The 20,923-nt window shown below is 44.5% G+C and overlaps 1 protein-coding gene across 1 annotated transcript in view; it reads left to right on the top strand.

The window, feature by feature from the left end:
- Positions 1 to 16,392: 16,392 nt before the first annotated feature.
- LOC120985006 (fatty-acid amide hydrolase 1-like) overlaps positions 16,393 to 20,923 on the top strand; it is an 83,496-nt gene continuing 78,965 nt past the window's right edge. The window contains exons 1-2 of the mRNA XM_040413450.1: positions 16,393 to 16,434; positions 16,547 to 16,726. Coding sequence (XP_040269384.1) covers positions 16,393 to 16,434; positions 16,547 to 16,726 — 222 coding nt within the window. The remainder of the gene's footprint in view (positions 16,435 to 16,546; positions 16,727 to 20,923) is intronic.

The raw sequence follows: 20,923 nt of genomic DNA, 5'->3' as shown, positions 1-20,923 counted from the left end.
TATATTATACAGGAGATGACAACACCGCTCTCCAGATATCAGTTATATTATACCGGAGGTGACATCACCGCTCTCCAGATATCAGTTATATTTTACAGGAGGTGACATCAGCCCTCTCCAGCTATCGGTTATATTATACAGGAGGTGACATCACCGCTCTCCGGATATCGGTTATATTATACAGGAGGTGACATCACCGCTCTCCAGATATCGGTTATATTATACAGGAGGTGACATCACAGCTCTCCAGATATCAGTTATATTACACAGGAGGTGACATCACCGCTCTCCAGATATCAGTTATATTATACAGGAGGTGACATCACCGCTCTCCAGATATCAGTTATATTATACAGGAGGTGACATAACCGCTCTTCAGATATCAGTTATATTATACAGTAGGTGACACCACCGCTCTCCAGATATCAGTTATATTATACAGGAGGTGACATCACCACTCTCCGGATATCAGTTATGTTATAGAGGAGGTGACATCAGCGCTCTCCGGATATCAGTTATATTATACAGGAGGTGACATCACCGCTCTCTTCAGATATCAGTTATATCATACAGGAGGTGACATCACCGCTCTCCAGATATCAGTTATATTATACAGGAAATGACATCAACGCTCTCCAGATATCAGTTATATTATACAGGAGGTGACATCACAGCTCTGCAGATATCAGTTATATTTTACAGAAGGTGACATCAGCGCTCTCCAGATATCAGTTATATTATACAGGAGGTGACATAACCGCTCTTCAGATATCAGTTATATTATACAGGAGGTGACATCACCGCCCTCCAGATATCAGTTATATTATACAGGAGGTGACACCACCGCCCTCCAGATATCAGTTATATTATACAGGAGGTGACATCACCGCCCTCCATATATCAGTGATAGTATACAGGAGATGACATCAGCGCTATCCAGATATCAGTTATATTATACAGGAGGTGACATCAGCGCTCTCCAGATATCAGTTATATTATACAGGAGGTGACATCACCGCTCTCCAGATATCAGTTATATTATACAGGAGATGACAACACCGCTCTCCAGATATCAGTTATATTATACAGGAGGTGACATCACCGCTCTCCAGATATCAGTTATATTTTACAGGAGGTGACATCAGCCCTCTCCAGCTATCGGTTATATTATACAGGAGGTGACATCACCGCTCTCCGGATATCGGTTATATTATACAGGAGGTGACATCACCGCTCTCCAGATATCGGTTATATTATACAGGAGGTGACATCACAGCTCTCCAGATATCAGTTATATTATACAGGAGGTGACATCACCGCTCTCCAGATATCAGTTATATTATACAGGAGGTGACATCACCGCTCTCCAGATATCAGTTATATTATACAGGAGGTGACATCAGCGCTCTCCGGATATCAGTTATATTATACAGGAGGTGACATCAGCGCTATCCGCATATCAGTTATATTATACAGGAGGTGACATCAGCGCTCTCCAGATATCAGTTATATTATACAGGAGGTGACATCACCGCTCTCCAGATATCAGTTATATTATACAGGAGGTGTCATCACCGCTCTCCAGATATCAGTTATATTATACAGGAAGTGACATCAGCGCTATCCAGATATCAGTTATATTATACAGGAGGAGAAGTCACCGCTCTCCAGATATCAGTTATATTATACAGGAGGTAACATCACAGCTCTGCAGATATCAGTTATATTATACAGGAGGTGACATCAGCGCTCTCCAGATATCGGTTATATTATACAGGAGGTGACATCACCGCCCTCCAGATATCGGTTATATTATACAGGAGGTGACATCACCGCTCTCCAGATATCAGTTATATTATACAGGAGGTGACATCACCTCTCTCCAGATATCAGTGATAATATACAGGAGGTGACATCAGCGCTCTCCAGATATCAGTTATATTATGCAGGAGGTGACATCACCGCTCTCCAGATATCAGTTATATTATACAGGAGGTGACATCAGCGCTCTCCAGATATCAGTTATATTATACAGGAGGTGACATCAGCGCTCTCCAGATATCAGTGATAATATACAGGAGGTGACATCAGCGCTCTCCAGATATCAGTTATATTATGCAGGAGGTGACATCACCGCTCTCCAGATATCAGTTATATTATACAGGAGGTGACATCACCGCTCTCCAGATATCAGTTAGATTATACAGGAGGTGACATCACCGCTCTCCAGATATCAGTTATATTATACAGGAGGTGACATCACCGCTCTCCAGATATCGATTATATTACACAGGAGGTGACATCACTGCTCTCCAGATATCGGTTATATTATACAGGAGGTGACATCACCGCTCTCCAGATATCAGTTATATTATACAGGAAGTGACATCAACGCTCTCCAGATATCAGTTATATTATACAGGAGGTGACATCACCGCTCTCCAGATATCAGTTATATTATACAGGAGGTGACATCACCGCCCTCCAGATATCAGTTATATTATACAGGAGGTGACATCACCGCCCTCCAGATATCAGTTATATTATACAGGAGATGACATCACCGCCCTCCAGATATCAGTTATATTATACAGGAGGTGACATCACCGCCCTCCATATATCAGTGATATTATACAGGAGATGACATCACCGCCCTCCAGATATCAGTTATATTATACAGGAGGTGACATCACCGCTCTCCAGATATCAGTTATATTATACAGGAGGTGACATCACCGCCCTCCAGATATCAGTTATATTATACAGGAGGTGACATCACCGCCCTCCAGATATCAGTTATATTATACAGGAGATGACATCACCGCCCTCCAGATATCAGTTATATTATACAGGAGGTGACATCACCGCCCTCCATATATCAGTGATATTATACAGGAGATGACATCAGCGCTCTCCATATATCAGGTATATTATACGGGAGGTGACATCACCGCTCTCCAGATATCAGTTATATTATACAGGAGGTGACATCAGCGCTCTCCAGATATCAGTTATATTATACAGGAGGTGACATCACCGCTCTCCAGATATCAGGTATATTATACAGGAGGTGACATCACCGCTCTCCAGATATCAGTTATATTATACAGGAGGTGTCATCACTGCTCTCCAGATATCAGTTATATTATACAGGAGGTGACATCACCGCTCTCCAGTTATCAGTTATATTATACAGGAGGTGACATCACTGCCCTTCAGATATCAGTTATATTATACAGGAGGTGACATCACCGCTCCCCAGATATCAGTTATATTATACAGGAGGTGACATCTCCGCTCTCCAGATATCAGTTATATTATACAGGAGGTGACATCACCTCTCTCCATATATCAGTGATATTATACAGGAGATGACATCAGCGCTCTCCATATATCAGGTATATTATACAGGAGGTGACATCACCGCTCTCCAGATATCAGTTATATTATACAGGAGGTGACATCAGCGCTCTCCAGATATCAGTTATATTATACAGGAGGTGACATCACCGCTCTCCAGATATCAGGTATATTATACAGGAGGTGACATCAGCGCTCTCCAGATATCAGTTATATTATACAGGAGGTGACATCACCGCTCTCCAGATATCAGGTATATTATACAGGAGGTGACATCAGCGCTCTCCAGATATCAGTTATATTATACAGGAGGTGACATCAGCGCTCTCCAGATATCAGTTATATTATACAGGAGGTGACATCACCGCTCTCCAGATATCAGGTATATTATACAGGAGGTGACATCAGCGCTCTCCAGATATCAGTTATATTATACAGGAGGTGACATCACCGCTCTCCAGATATCAGGTATATTATACAGGAGGTGACATCACCGCTCTCCAGATATCAGTTATATTATACAGGAGGTGACATCAGCGCTCTCCGGATATCAGTTATATTATACAGGAGGTGACATCACCGCCCTCCATATATCAGTGATATTATACAGGAGATGACATCAGCGCTATCCAGATATCAGTTATATTATACAGGAGGTGACATCAGCGCTCTCCAGATATCAGTTATATTATACAGGAGGTGACATCACCGCTCTCCAGATATCAGTTATATTATACAGGAGATGACAACACCGCTCTCCAGATATCAGTTATATTATACAGGAGGTGACATCACCACTCTCCAGATATCAGTTATATTTTACAGGAGGTGACATCAGCCCTCTCCAGCTATCGGTTATATTATACAGGAGGTGACATCACCGCTCTCCGGATATCGGTTATATTATACAGGAGGTGACATCACCGCTCTCCAGATATCGGTTATATTATACAGGAGGTGACATCACAGCTCTCCAGATATCAGTTATATTACACAGGAGGTGACATCACCGCTCTCCAGATATCAGTTATATTATACAGGAGGTGACATCACCGCTCTCCAGATATCAGTTATATTATACAGGAGGTGACATCAGCGCTCTCCGGATATCAGTTATATTATACAGGAGGTGACATCAGCGCTATCCGCATATCAGTTATATTATACAGGAGGTGACATCAGCGCTCTCCAGATATCAGTTATATTATACAGGAGGTGACATCACCGCTCTCCAGATATCAGTTATATTATACAGGAGGTGACATCACCGCTCTCCAGATATCAGTTATATTATACAGGAAGTGACATCAGCGCTATCCAGATATCAGTTATATTATACAGGAGGAGAAGTCACCGCTCTCCAGATATCAGTTATATTATACAGGAGGTAACATCACAGCTCTGCAGATATCAGTTATATTATACAGGAGGTGACATCAGCGCTCTCCAGATATCGGTTATATTATACAGGAGGTGACATCACCGCCCTCCAGATATCGGTTATATTATACAGGAGGTGACATCACCGCTCTCCAGATATCAGTTATATTATACAGGAGGTGACATCACCTCTCTCCAGATATCAGTGATAATATACAGGAGGTGACATCAGCGCTCTCCAGATATCAGTTATATTATGCAGGAGGTGACATCACCGCTCTCCAGATATCAGTTATATTATACAGGAGGTGACATCAGCGCTCTCCAGATATCAGTTATATTATACAGGAGGTGACATCAGCGCTCTCCAGATATCAGTGATAATATACAGGAGGTGACATCAGCGCTCTCCAGATATCAGTTATATTATGCAGGAGGTGACATCACCGCTCTCCAGATATCAGTTATATTATACAGGAGGTGACATCACCGCTCTCCAGATATCAGTTAGATTATACAGGAGGTGACATCACCGCTCTCCAGATATCAGTTATATTATACAGGAGGTGACATCACCGCTCTCCAGATATCGATTATATTACACAGGAGGTGACATCACTGCTCTCCAGATATCGGTTATATTATACAGGAGGTGACATCACCGCTCTCCAGATATCAGTTATATTATACAGGAAGTGACATCAACGCTCTCCAGATATCAGTTATATTATACAGGAGGTGACATCACCGCTCTCCAGATATCAGTTATATTATACAGGAGGTGACATCACCGCCCTCCAGATATCAGTTATATTATACAGGAGGTGACATCACCGCCCTCCAGATATCAGTTATATTATACAGGAGATGACATCACCGCCCTCCAGATATCAGTTATATTATACAGGAGGTGACATCACCGCCCTCCATATATCAGTGATATTATACAGGAGATGACATCACCGCCCTCCAGATATCAGTTATATTATACAGGAGGTGACATCACCGCTCTCCAGATATCAGTTATATTATACAGGAGGTGACATCACCGCCCTCCAGATATCAGTTATATTATACAGGAGGTGACATCACCGCCCTCCAGATATCAGTTATATTATACAGGAGATGACATCACCGCCCTCCAGATATCAGTTATATTATACAGGAGGTGACATCACCGCCCTCCATATATCAGTGATATTATACAGGAGATGACATCAGCGCTCTCCATATATCAGGTATATTATACGGGAGGTGACATCACCGCTCTCCAGATATCAGTTATATTATACAGGAGGTGACATCAGCGCTCTCCAGATATCAGTTATATTATACAGGAGGTGACATCACCGCTCTCCAGATATCAGGTATATTATACAGGAGGTGACATCACCGCTCTCCAGATATCAGTTATATTATACAGGAGGTGTCATCACTGCTCTCCAGATATCAGTTATATTATACAGGAGGTGACATCACCGCTCTCCAGTTATCAGTTATATTATACAGGAGGTGACATCACTGCCCTTCAGATATCAGTTATATTATACAGGAGGTGACATCACCGCCCTCCATATATCAGTGATATTATACAGGAGGTGACATCACCGCCCTCCATATATCAGTGATATTATACAGGAGATGACATCAGCGCTCTCCATATATCAGGTATATTATACAGGAGGTGACATCACCGCTCTCCAGATATCAGTTATATTATACAGGAGGTGACATCAGCGCTCTCCAGATATCAGTTATATTATACAGGAGGTGACATCACCGCTCTCCAGATATCAGGTATATTATACAGGAGGTGACATCAGCGCTCTCCAGATATCAGTTATATTATACAGGAGGTGACATCACCGCTCTCCAGATATCAGGTATATTATACAGGAGGTGACATCAGCGCTCTCCAGATATCAGTTATATTATACAGGAGGTGACATCAGCGCTCTCCAGATATCAGTTATATTATACAGGAGGTGACATCACCGCTCTCCAGATATCAGTTATATTATACAGGAGGTGACATCAGCGCTCTCCAGATATCAGTTATATTATACAGGAGGTGACATCACCGCTCTCCAGATATCAGGTATATTATACAGGAGGTGACATCACCGCTCTCCAGATATCAGTTATATTATACAGGAGGTGACATCAGCGCTCTCCGGATATCAGTTATATTATACAGGAGGTGACATCACCGCCCTCCATATATCAGTGATATTATACAGGAGATGACATCAGCGCTATCCAGATATCAGTTATATTATACAGGAGGTGACATCAGCGCTCTCCAGATATCAGTTATATTATACAGGAGGTGACATCACCGCTCTCCAGATATCAGTTATATTATACAGGAGGTGACATCACCGCTCTCCAGATATCAGTTATATTATACAGGAGATGACAACACCGCTCTCCAGATATCAGTTATATTATACAGGAGGTGACATCACCGCTCTCCAGATATCAGTTATATTTTACAGGAGGTGACATCAGCCCTCTCCAGCTATCGGTTATATTATACAGGAGGTGACATCACCGCTCTCCGGATATCGGTTATATTATACAGGAGGTGACATCACCGCTCTCCAGATATCGGTTATATTATACAGGAGGTGACATCACAGCTCTCCAGATATCAGTTATATTACACAGGAGGTGACATCACCGCTCTCCAGATATCAGTTATATTATACAGGAGGTGACATCACCGCTCTCCAGATATCAGTTATATTATACAGGAGGTGACATCAGCGCTCTCCGGATATCAGTTATATTATACAGGAGGTGACATCAGCGCTATCCGCATATCAGTTATATTATACAGGAGGTGACATCAGCGCTCTCCAGATATCAGTTATATTATACAGGAGGTGACATCACCGCTCTCCAGATATCAGTTATATTATACAGGAGGTGACATCACCGCTCTCCAGATATCAGTTATATTATACAGGAAGTGACATCAGCGCTATCCAGATATCAGTTATATTATACAGGAGGAGAAGTCACCGCTCTCCAGATATCAGTTATATTATACAGGAGGTAACATCACAGCTCTGCAGATATCAGTTATATTATACAGGAGGTGACATCAGCGCTCTCAAGATATCGGTTATATTATACAGGAGGTGACATCACCGCCCTCCAGATATCGGTTATATTATACAGGAGGTGACATCACCGCTCTCCAGATATCAGTTATATTATACAGGAGGTGACATCAGCGCTCTCCGGATATCAGTTATATTATACAGGAGGTGACATCACCGCCCTCCATATATCAGTGATATTATACAGGAGATGACATCAGCGCTATCCAGATATCAGTTATATTATACAGGAGGTGACATCAGCGCTCTCCAGATATCAGTTATATTATACAGGAGGTGACATCACCGCTCTCCAGATATCAGTTATATTATACAGGAGATGACAACACCGCTCTCCAGATATCAGTTATATTATACAGGAGGTGACATCACCGCTCTCCAGATATCAGTTATATTTTACAGGAGGTGACATCAGCCCTCTCCAGCTATCGGTTATATTATACAGGAGGTGACATCACCGCTCTCCGGATATCGGTTATATTATGCAGGAGGTGACATCACCGCTCTCCAGATATCGGTTATATTATACAGGAGGTGACATCACAGCTCTCCAGATATCAGTTATATTACACAGGAGGTGACATCACCGCTCTCCAGATATCAGTTATATTATACAGGAGGTGACATCACCGCTCTCCAGATATCAGTTATATTATACAGGAGGTGACATCAGCGCTCTCCGGATATCAGTTATATTATACAGGAGGTGACATCAGCGCTATCCGCATATCAGTTATATTATACAGGAGGTGACATCAGCGCTCTCCAGATATCAGTTATATTATACAGGAGGTGACATCACCGCTCTCCAGATATCAGTTATATTATACAGGAGGTGACATCACCGCTCTCCAGATATCAGTTATATTATACAGGAAGTGACATCAGCGCTATCCAGATATCAGTTATATTATACAGGAGGAGAAGTCACCGCTCTCCAGATATCAGTTATATTATACAGGAGGTAACATCACAGCTCTGCAGATATCAGTTATATTATACAGGAGGTGACATCAGCGCTCTCAAGATATCGGTTATATTATACAGGAGGTGACATCACCGCCCTCCAGATATCGGTTATATTATACAGGAGGTGACATCACCGCTCTCCAGATATCAGTTATATTATACAGGAGGTGACATCACCTCTCTCCAGATATCAGTGATAATATACAGGAGGTGACATCAGCGCTCTCCAGATATCAGTTATATTATGCAGGAGGTGACATCACCGCTCTCCAGATATCAGTTATATTATACAGGAGGTGACATCAGCGCTCTCCAGATATCAGTTATATTATACAGGAGGTGACATCAGCGCTCTCCAGATATCAGTGATAATATACAGGAGGTGACATCAGCGCTCTCCAGATATCAGTTATATTATGCAGGAGGTGACATCACCGCTCTCCAGATATCAGTTATATTATACAGGAGGTGACATCACCGCTCTCCAGATATCAGTTAGATTATACAGGAGGTGACATCACCGCTCTCCAGATATCAGTTATATTATACAGGAGGTGACATCACCGCTCTCCAGATATCGATTATATTATACAGGAGGTGACATCACTGCTCTCCAGATATCGGTTATATTATACAGGAGGTGACATCACCGCTCTCCAGATATCAGTTATATTATACAGGAAGTGACATCAACGCTCTCCAGATATCAGTTATATTATACAGGAGGTGACATCACCGCTCTCCAGATATCAGTTATATTATACAGGAGGTGACATCACCGCTCTCCAGATATCAGTTATATTATACAGGAGGTGACATCACCGCCCTCCAGATATCAGTTATATTATACAGGAGATGACATCACCGCCCTCCAGATATCAGTTATATTATACAGGAGGTGACATCACCGCCCTCCATATATCAGTGATATTATACAGGAGATGACATCACCGCCCTCCAGATATCAGTTATATTATACAGGAGGTGACATCACCGCTCTCCAGATATCAGTTATATTATACAGGAGGTGACATCACCGCCCTCCAGATATCAGTTATATTATACAGGAGGTGACATCACCGCCCTCCAGATATCAGTTATATTATACAGGAGATGACATCACCGCCCTCCAGATATCAGTTATATTATACAGGAGGTGACATCACCGCCCTCCATATATCAGTGATATTATACAGGAGATGACATCAGCGCTCTCCATATATCAGGTATATTATACGGGAGGTGACAGCACCGCTCTCCAGATATCAGTTATATTATACAGGAGGTGACATCACCGCTCTCCAGATATCAGTTATATTATACAGGAGGTGACATCACCGCTCTCCAGATATCAGTTATATTATACAGGAGGTGACATCACCGCTCTCCAGATATCAGTTATATTATACAGGAGGTGACATCAGCGCTCTCCAGATATCAGTTATATTATACAGGAGGTGACATCACCGCTCTCCAGATATCAGGTATATTATACAGGAGGTGACATCACCGCTCTCCAGATATCAGTTATATTATACAGGAGGTGTCATCACTGCTCTCCAGATATCAGTTATATTATACAGGAGGTGACATCACCGCTCTCCAGTTATCAGTTATATTATACAGGAGGTGACATCACTGCCCTTCAGATATCAGTTATATTATACAGGAGGTGACATCACCGCCCTCCATATATCAGTGATATTATACAGGAGATGACATCAGCGCTCTCCATATATCAGGTATATTATACAGGAGGTGACATCAGCGCTCTCCAGATATCAGTTATATTATACAGGAGGTGACATCACCGCTCTCCAGATATCAGGTATATTATACAGGAGGTGACATCAGCGCTCTCCAGATATCAGTTATATTATACAGGAGGTGACATCACCGCTCTCCAGATATCAGGTATATTATACAGGAGGTGACATCAGCGCTCTCCAGATATCAGTTATATTATACAGGAGGTGACATCAGCGCTCTCCAGATATCAGTTATATTATACAGGAGGTGACATCACCGCTCTCCAGATATCAGGTATATTATACAGGAGGTGACATCAGCGCTCTCCAGATATCAGTTATATTTTACAGGAGGTGACATCACCGCTCTCCAGATATCAGGTATATTATACAGGAGGTGACATCACCGCTCTCCAGATATCAGTTATATTATACAGGAGGTGACATCACCGCTCTCCAGATATCAGTTATATTATACAGGAGGTGACATCTCCGCTCTCCAGATATCAGTTATATTATACAGGAGGTGACATCACCGTTCTGCAGATAACAGTTATATTATACAGGAGGTGACATCAGCGCTCTCCAGATATCAGTTATATTATACAGGAGGTGACATCACCGCTCTCCAGATATCAGTTATATTATACAGGAGGTGACATCACCGCTCTCCAGATATCAGGTATATTATACAGGAGGTGACATCACCGCTCTCCAGATATCAGTTATATTATATAGGAGGTGACATCACCGCTCTCCAGATATCAGTTATATTATACAGGAGGTGACATCACCGCTCTCCAGATATCAGTGATAATATACAGGAGGTGACATCAGCGCTCTCCAGATATCAGTTATATTATACAGGAGGTGACATCACCACTCTCCAGATATCAGTTATATTATACAGGAGGTGACATCAGCGCTCTCCAGATATCAGTTATATTATACAGGAGGTGACATCACCACTCTCCAGATATCAGTTATATTATACAGGAGGTGACATCACCGCTCTCCAGATATCAGTTATATTATACAGGAGATGACATCACCGCTCTCCAGATATCAGTTATATTATACAGGAGGTGACATCACCGCTCTCCAGATATCAGTTATATTATACAGGAGGTGACATCACCGCTCTCCAGATATCAGTTATATTATACAGGAGGTGACATCTCCGCTCTCCAGATATCAGTTATATTATACAGGAGGTGACATCACCGCTCTGCAGATAACAGTTATATTATACAGGAGGTGACATCAGCGCTCTCCAGATTTCAGTTATATTATACAGGAGGTGACATCACCGCTCTCCAGATATCAGTTATACTATACAGGAGGTGACATCACCGCTCTCCAGATATCAGTTATATTATACAGGAGGTGACATCTCCGCTCTCCAGATATCAGTTATATTATACAGGAGGTGACATCACCGCTCTGCAGATAACAGTTATATTATACAGGAGGTGACATCAGCGCTCTCCAGATATCAGTTATATTATACAGGAGGTGACATCACCGCTCTCCAGATATCAGTTATATTATACAGGAGGTGACATCACCGCTCTCCAGATATCAGTTATATTATACAGGAGGTGACATCTCCGCTCTCCAGATATCAGTTATATTATACAGGAGGTGACATCCCCGCTCTCCAGATATCAGTTATATTATACAGGAGGTGACATCAGCGCTATCCAGATATCAGTTATATTATACAGGAGGTGACATCACCGCTCTCCAGATATCAGTTATATTATACAGGAGGTGACATCACCGCTCTCCAGATATCAGTTATATTATACCGGAGGTGACATCACCGCCCTCCAGATATCAGTTATATTATACAGGAGGTGACATCACCGCTCCCCAGATATCAGTTATATTATACAGGAGGTGACATCTCCGCTCTCCAGATATCAGTTATATTATACAGGAGGTGACATCACCGCTCTCCAGATATCAGTTATATTATACAGGAGGTGACATCAGCGCTCTCCAGATATCAGTTATATTATACAGGAGGTGACATCACCGCTCTCCAGATATCAGTTATATTATACAGGAGGTGACATCACCGCCCTCCAGATATCAGTTATATTATACAGGAGGTGACATCACCGCCCTCCAGATATCAGTTATATTATACAGGAGGTGACATCACCGCCCTCCAGATATCAGTTATATTATACAGGAGGTGACATCTCCGCTCTCCAGATATCAGTTATACTATACAGGAGATGACATCACCGCTCTCCAGATATCAGTGATAATATACAGGAGGTGACATCAGCGCTCTCCAGATATCAGTTATATTATACAGGAGGTGACATCACCACTCTCCAGATATCAGTTATATTATACAGGAGGTGACATCAGCGCTCTCCAGATATCAGTTATATTATACAGGAGGTGACATCACCACTCTCCAGATATCAGTTATATTATACAGGAGGTGACATCACCGCTCTCCAGATATCAGTTATATTATACAGGAGATGACATCACCGCTCTCCAGATATCAGTTATATTATACAGGAGGTGACATCACCGCTCTCCAGATATCAGTTATATTATACAGGAGGTGACATCACCGCTCTCCAGATATCAGTTATATTATACAGGAGGTGACATCTCCGCTCTCCAGATATCAGTTATATTATACAGGAGGTGACATCACCGCTCTGCAGATAACAGTTATATTATACAGGAGGTGACATCACCGCTCTCCAGATATCAGTTATATTATACAGGAGGTGACATCAGCGCTCTCCAGATTTCAGTTATATTATACAGGAGGTGACATCACCGCTCTCCAGATATCAGTTATACTATACAGGAGGTGACATCACCGCTCTCCAGATATCAGTTATATTATACAGGAGGTGACATCTCCGCTCTCCAGATATCAGTTATATTATACAGGAGGTGACATCACCGCTCTGCAGATAACAGTTATATTATACAGGAGGTGACATCAGCGCTCTCCAGATATCAGTTATATTATACAGGAGGTGACATCACCGCTCTCCAGATATCAGTTATATTATACAGGAGGTGACATCACCGCTCTCCAGATATCAGTTATATTATACAGGAGGTGACATCTCCGCTCTCCAGATATCAGTTATATTATACAGGAGGTGACATCACCGCTCTCCAGATATCAGTTATATTATACAGGAGGTGACATCAGCGCTATCCAGATATCAGTTATATTATACAGGAGGTGACATCACCGCTCTCCAGATATCAGTTATATTATACAGGAGGTGACATCACCGCTCTCCAGATATCAGTTATATTATACCGGAGGTGACATCACCGCCCTCCAGATATCAGTTATATTATACAGGAGGTGACATCACCGCTCCCCAGATATCAGTTATATTATACAGGAGGTGACATCTCCGCTCTCCAGATATCAGTTATATTATACAGGAGGTGACATCACCGCTCTCCAGATATCAGTTATATTATACAGGAGGTGACATCAGCGCTCTCCAGATATCAGTTATATTATACAGGAGGTGACATCACCGCTCTCCAGATATCAGTTATATTATACAGGAGGTGACATCACCGCCCTCCAGATATCAGTTATATTATACAGGAGGTGACATCACCGCCCTCCAGATATCAGTTATATTATACAGGAGGTGACATCACCGCCCTCCAGATATCAGTTATATTATACAGGAGGTGACATCTCCGCTCTCCAGATATCAGTTATACTATACAGGAGATGACATCACCGCTCTCCAGATATCAGTTATATTATACAGGAGGTGACATCACCGCTCTCCAGATATCAGTTATACTATACAGGAGGTGACATCACCGCTCTCCAGATATCAGTTATATTATACAGGAGGTGACATCTCCGCTCTCCAGATATCAGTTATATTATACAGGAGGTGACATCACCGCTCTGCAGATAACAGTTATATTATACAGGAGGTGACATCAGCGCTCTCCAGATATCAGTTATATTATACAGGAGGTGACATCACCGCTCTCCAGATATCAGTTATATTATACCGGAGGTGACATCACCGCCCTCCAGATATCAGTTATATTATACAGGAGGTGACATCACCGCTCTCCAGATATCAGTTATATTATACAGGAGGTGACATCTCCGCTCTCCAGATATCAGTTATATTATACAGGAGGTGACATCACCGCTCTCCAGATATCAGTTATATTATACAGGAGGTGACATCAGCGCTCTCCAGATATCAGTTATATTATACAGGAGGTGACATCACCGCCCTCCAGATATCAGTTATATTATACAGGAGGTGACATCACCGCCCTCCAGATATCAGTTATATTATACAGGAGGTGACATCACCGCCCTCCAGATATCAGTTATATTATACAGGAGGTGACATCTCCGCTCTCCAGATATCAGTTATACTATACAGGAGATGACATCACCGCTCTCCAGATATCAGTTATATTACACAGGAGGTGACATCACTGCTCTCCAGATATCAGTTATATTATACAGGAGGTGACATCACCGCTCTCCAGATATCAGTTATATTATACAGGAGGTGACATCACCGCTCTCCAGATATCAGTTATATTATACAGGAGGTGACATCACCGCTCTCCAGATATCAGTTATATTATACAGGAGGTGACATCACCGCTCTCCAGATATCAGTTATATTATACAGGAGGTGACATCTCCGCTCTCCAGATATCAGTAATATTACACAGGAGGTGACATCACCGCTCTGCAGATAACAGTTATATTATACAGGAGGTGACATCACCGTTCTTAAATCATGCAATAGGCAAACATTTTTGGCAGTCACCGACCTCGCCCAAGAGTGCCGCAGAGACCACCATCAATGAGAGCTCACCGCAGTTAGCCATTGTTTGCCCCTGAATGTAGTCAATTTAAGAATAAAAGGGGGTTAGTCAGCACCTCCCAGTGCGCAGGTGCACGCCGCCATGGCAAAGAGCTAGGGAAAAAAGAGACAATGCAGCAGCACCCTGCAAACCAGATAAAGTACAACGCTGCCATAGTCACAAACATTATAGAGCGAATGCTATGCTTATTTATAAAGGGAGATGCTTGGCCAATGCATTTTGTACAAAACCATCTGAGCCCGTCTGCCGAACGTCAAGGCGATCTCTGTAAGACGGGTCCTAACACTAAATACTACCTGTTATGCGCCATAATGGCCGCCACAAGTGTTGGATCCACATGCATGCTGGGTCCACTCTGTTTTTATCCATTTTTGGTGCCATAATGGCCTCCATTACAAGGGATGCAGGTACCAACATGCATGCTGAGCCCACTCTATACCCTTCCTTGTGCCAGACGGCTTCCAATGAATGTAGTGAGAGCAGCCGCAGCTTTATACTGAGACTAATTAACATCAGCCTATGGGGCAGACGGGCTGATCAGGAGTGCACGACCCGCCGGAGGGCCACATCTCCAGCACAGGCCGTTATGGCACCAAAAATGGTTATTGGCAGAGTGGACCCAGCATGCACGTGGATCCAACACTTCCTGAATTTTATGGCGGCCATTATGGCGCATAACAGGTAGTATTTAGTGTTAGGACCCGTCTAACAGAGATCGCCTTGACGTACGGCAGACGGGCTCAGATGGTTTTGTACAAAATGCATTGGCCCAGCATCTCCCTTTATAAAAAAGCGTAGTATTAGCACCATAATGTTTGTGACTATGGCAGCGTTGTACTTTATCTGGTTTGCAGGGCGCTGCTGCATTGTCTCTTTTTTCCAAATTTAAGAATAAGACGTTCCTGACAACCATTATGCCGCCATTACTGTCCCCCAAGGGATTGTCGCTAAGCTTGGTAATGACTTTGGCGCACAGTGTATTTAAAGGATTCTTAGTTGCAGAGAATCTACCGTCATGCCTGGTTCAGCTCGCCTCAGGTGATTCTCCTGCCAGGTCCTTGCTGAGAGGAGGACCACCTCCCGTCATGTGCGATACTCTGCAGGGGGCTGACCTGCAGCTCTGTGTCCTTTCAGCATCCAGTGACCGATCAGTCAGTGATCCTGTCCCTAAGCCTGTCAGACCTGACAGCGAAGCTGAGAGATGGAGAGCTCTCCCCTGAGATGGTTCTGCACACCTACATGACCAAGGTAAGTGAACAGCGCAAACATGTGGGAGCATCCCTGCAGACATGGGGTTCGCCAGATATATCCCTGGTTGCTGCGGTGTCCTCTGGTATATATCCCTGGTTGCTGCGGTGTCCTCTGGTATATATCTCTGGTTGCTGCAGTGTCCTCTGGTATATATCTCTGGTTGCTGCGGTGTCCTCTGGTATATATCTCTGGTTGCTGCGGTGTCCTCTGGTATATATCTCTGGTTGCTGCAGTGTCCTCTGGTGTATATATCTCTGGTTGCTGCAGTGTCCTCTGGTATATATCTCTGGTTGCTGCGGTGTCCTCTGGTATATATCTCTGGTTGCCGCGGTGTCCTCTGGTATATATCTCTGGTTGCTGCAGTGTCCTCTGGTGTATATATCTCTGGTTGCTGCGGTGTCCTCTGGTATATATCTCTGGTTGCTGCGGTGTCCTCTGGTATATATCTCTGGTTGCTGCAGTGTCCTCTGGTATATATCTCTGGTTGCTGCGGTGTCTTCTGGTATATATCTCTGGTTGCTGCAGTGTCCTCTGGTATATATCTCTGGTTGCCGCTGTGTCCTCTGGTATATATCTCTGGTTGCTGCGGTGTCCTCTGGTATATATCTCTGGTTGCTGCAGTGTCCTCTGGTATATATCTCTGGTTGCTGCGGTGTCCTCTGGTATATATCTCTGGTTGCCGCGGTGTCCTCTGGTATATATCTCTGGTTGCTGCGGTGTCCTCTGGTATATATCTCTGGTTGCCGCAGTGTCCTCTGGTATATATCTCTGGTTGCCGCAGTGTCCTCTGGTATATATCTCTGGTTGCTGCAGTGTCCTCTGGTGTATATATCTCTGGTTGCTGCGGTGTCCTCTGGTTGCTGCAGTGTCCTCTGGTATATATCTCTGGTTGCTGCGGTGTGGTTGCCGCAGTGTCCTCTGGTATATATCTCTGGTTGCCGCGGTGTCCTCTGGTATATATATCTGGTTGCTGCAGTGTCCTCTGGTATATATCTCTGGTTGCTGCGGTGTCCTCTGGTATATATCTCTGGTTGCTGCGGTGTCCTCTGGTATATATCTCTGGTTGCCGCAGTGTCCTCTGGTATATATCTCTGGTTGCCGCGGTGTCCTCTGGTATATATCTCTGGTTGCCGCGGTGTCCTCTGGTATATATCTCTGGTTGCTGCGGTGTCCTCTGGTATATATCTCTGGTTGCTGCGGTGTCCTCTGGTTGCTGCGGTGTCCTCTGGTTGCTGCGGTGTCCTCTGGTTGCTGCGGTGTCCTCTGGTATATATCTCTGGATGCTGCGGTGTCCTCTGGTATATATCTCTGGTTGCTGCGGTGTCCTCTGGTATATATCTCTGGTTGCCGCGGTGTCCTCTGGTTGCTGCAGTGTCCTCTGGTATATATCTCTGGTTGCTGCAGTGTCCTCTGGTATATATCTCTGGTTGCCGCAGTGTCCTCTGGTATATATCTCTGGTTGCTGCGGTGTGGTTGCCGCAGTGTCCTCTGGTATATATCTCTGGTTGCCGCGGTGTCCTCTGGTATATATCTCTGGTTGCTGCAGTGTCCTCTGGTATATATCTCTGGTTGCTGCGGTGTCCTCTGGTATATATCTCTGGTTGCTGCAGTGTCCTCTGGTATATATCTCTGGTTGCTGCGGTGTCCTCTGGTATATATCTCTGGTTGCTGCGGTATCCTCTGGTATATATCTCTGGTTGCCGCTGTGTCCTCTGGTATATATCTCTGGTTGCTGCGGTGTCCTCTGGTATATATCTCTGGTTGCTGCAGTGTCCACTGGTGTATATATCTCTGGTTGCTGCGGTGTCCTCTGGTATATATCTCTGGTTGCCGCAGTGTCCTCTGGTATATATCTCTGGTTGCTGCAGTGTCCTCTGGTATATATCTCTGGTTGCTGCGGTGTCCTCTGGTATATATCTCTGGTTGCCGCGGTGTCCTCTGGTATATATCTCTGGTTGCTGCGGTGTCCTCTGGTATATATCTCTGGTTGCCGCAGTGTCCTCTGGTATATATCTCTGGTTGCCGCGGTGTCCTCTGGTATATATCTCTGGTTGCTGCAGTGTCCTCTGGTGTATATATCTCTGGTTGCTGCGGTGTCCTCTGGTTGCTGCAGTGTCCTCTGGTATATATCTCTGGTTGCCGCAGTGTCCTCTGGTATATATCTCTGGTTGCTGCGGTGTCCTCTGGTATATATCTCTGGTTGCTGCAGTGTCCTCTGGTATATATCTCTGGTTGCTGCGGTGTCCTCTGGTATATATCTCTGGTTGCTGCGGTGTCCTCTGGTATATATCTCTGGTTGCCGCAGTGTCCTCTGGTATATATCTCTGGTTGCCGCGGTGTCCTCTGGTATATATCTCTGGTTGCCGCGGTGTCCTCTGGTATATATCTCTGGTTGCTGCGGTGTCCTCTGGTATATATCTCTGGTTGCTGCGGTGTCCTCTGGTTGCTGCAGTGTCCTCTGGTATATATCTCTGGTTGCCGCAGTGTCCTCTGGTATATATCTCTGGTTGCTGCGGTGTCCTCTGGTATATATCTCTGGTTGCTGCAGTGTCCTCTGGTATATATCTCTGGTTGCTGCGGTGTCCTCTGGTATATATCTCTGGTTGCTGCGGTGTCCTCTGGTATATATCTCTGGTTGCTGCGGTGTCCTCTGGTATATATCTCTGGTTGCTGCGGTGTCCTCTGGTATATATCTCTGGTTGCTGCGGTGTCCTCTGGTATATATCTCTGGTTGCCGCAGTGTCCTCTGGTATATATCTCTGGTTGCTGCAGTGTCCTCTGGTATATATCTCTGGTTGCTGCGGTGTCCTCTGGTATATATCTCTGGTTGCCGCGGTGTCCTCTGGTATATATCTCTGGTTGCCGCGGTGTCCTCTGGTATATATCTCTGGTTGCTGCGGTGTCCTCTGGTATATATCTCTGGTTGCTGCGGTGTCCTCTGGTTGCTGCGGTGTCCTCTGGTTGCTGCGGTGTCCTCTGGTTGCTGCGGTGTCCTCTGGTATATATCTCTGGATGCTGCGGTGTCCTCTGGTATATATCTCTGGTTGCTGCAGTGTCCTCTGGTATATATCTCTGGTTGCTGCGGTGTCCTCTGGTATATATCTCTGGTTGCCGCGGTGTCCTCTGGTATATATCTCTGGTTGCCGCGGTGTCCTCTGGTATATATCTCTGGTTGCTGCGGTGTCCTCTGGTATATATCTCTGGTTGCCGCGGTGTCCTCTGGTATATATCTCTGGTTGCCGCGGTGTCCTCTGGTATATATCTCTGGTTGCTGCAGTGTCCTCTGGTATATATCTCTGGTTGCCGCGGTGTCCTCTGGTTGCTGCGGTGTCCTCTGGTATATATCTCTGGTTGCTGCGGTGTCCTCTGGTATATATCTCTGGTTGCTGCGGTGTCCTCTGGTATATATCTCTGGTTGCTGCAGTGTCCTCTGGTATATATCTCTGGTTGCTGCGGTGTCCTCTGGTATATATCTCTGGTTGCCGCAGTGTCCTCTGGTGTATATATCTCTGGTTGCCGCGGTGTCCTCTGGTTGCTGCGGTGTCCTCTGGTATATATCTCTGGTTGCCGCGGTGTCCTCTGGTATATATCTCTGGTTGCCGCGGTGTCCTCTGGTATATATCTCTGGTTGCTGCGGTGTCCTCTGGTATATATCTCTGGTTGCTGCGGTGTCCTCTGGTATAAATCTCTGGTTGCTGCGGTGTCCTCTGGTATATATCTCTGGTTGCTGCGGTGTCCTCTGGTATAAATCTCTGGTTGCTGCGGTGTCCTCTGGTATATATCTCTGGTTGCTGCGGTGTCCTCTGGTATATATCTCTGGTTGCTGCGGTGTCCTCTGGTATAAATCTCTGGTTGCTGCGGTGTCCTCTGGTATATATCTCTGGTTGCTGCGGTGTCCTCTGGTATAAATCTCTGGTTGCTGCGGTGTCCTCTGGTATAAATCTCTGGTTGCTGCGGTGTCCTCTGGTATATATCTCTGGTTGCTGCGGTGTCCTCTGGTATATATCTCTGGTTGCCGCGGTGTCCTCTGGTTGCTGCGGTGTCCTCTGGTATATATCTCTGGTTGCTGCGGTGTCCTCTGGTATATATCTCTGGTTGCTGCGGTGTCCTCTGGTTGCTGCGGTGTCCTCTGGTTGCTGCGGTGTCCTCTGGTATATATCTCTGGATGCTGCGGTGTCCTCTGGTATATATCTC

The sequence above is a fragment of the Bufo bufo genome, unplaced genomic scaffold (genome assembly GCF_905171765.1).
Source record: "Bufo bufo unplaced genomic scaffold, aBufBuf1.1, whole genome shotgun sequence".
NCBI classification, from domain to species: domain Eukaryota; kingdom Metazoa; phylum Chordata; class Amphibia; order Anura; family Bufonidae; genus Bufo; species Bufo bufo.
Note: the sequence above shows the minus strand (reverse complement) of the source record. Positions and strands in the feature narration are given on the sequence as shown.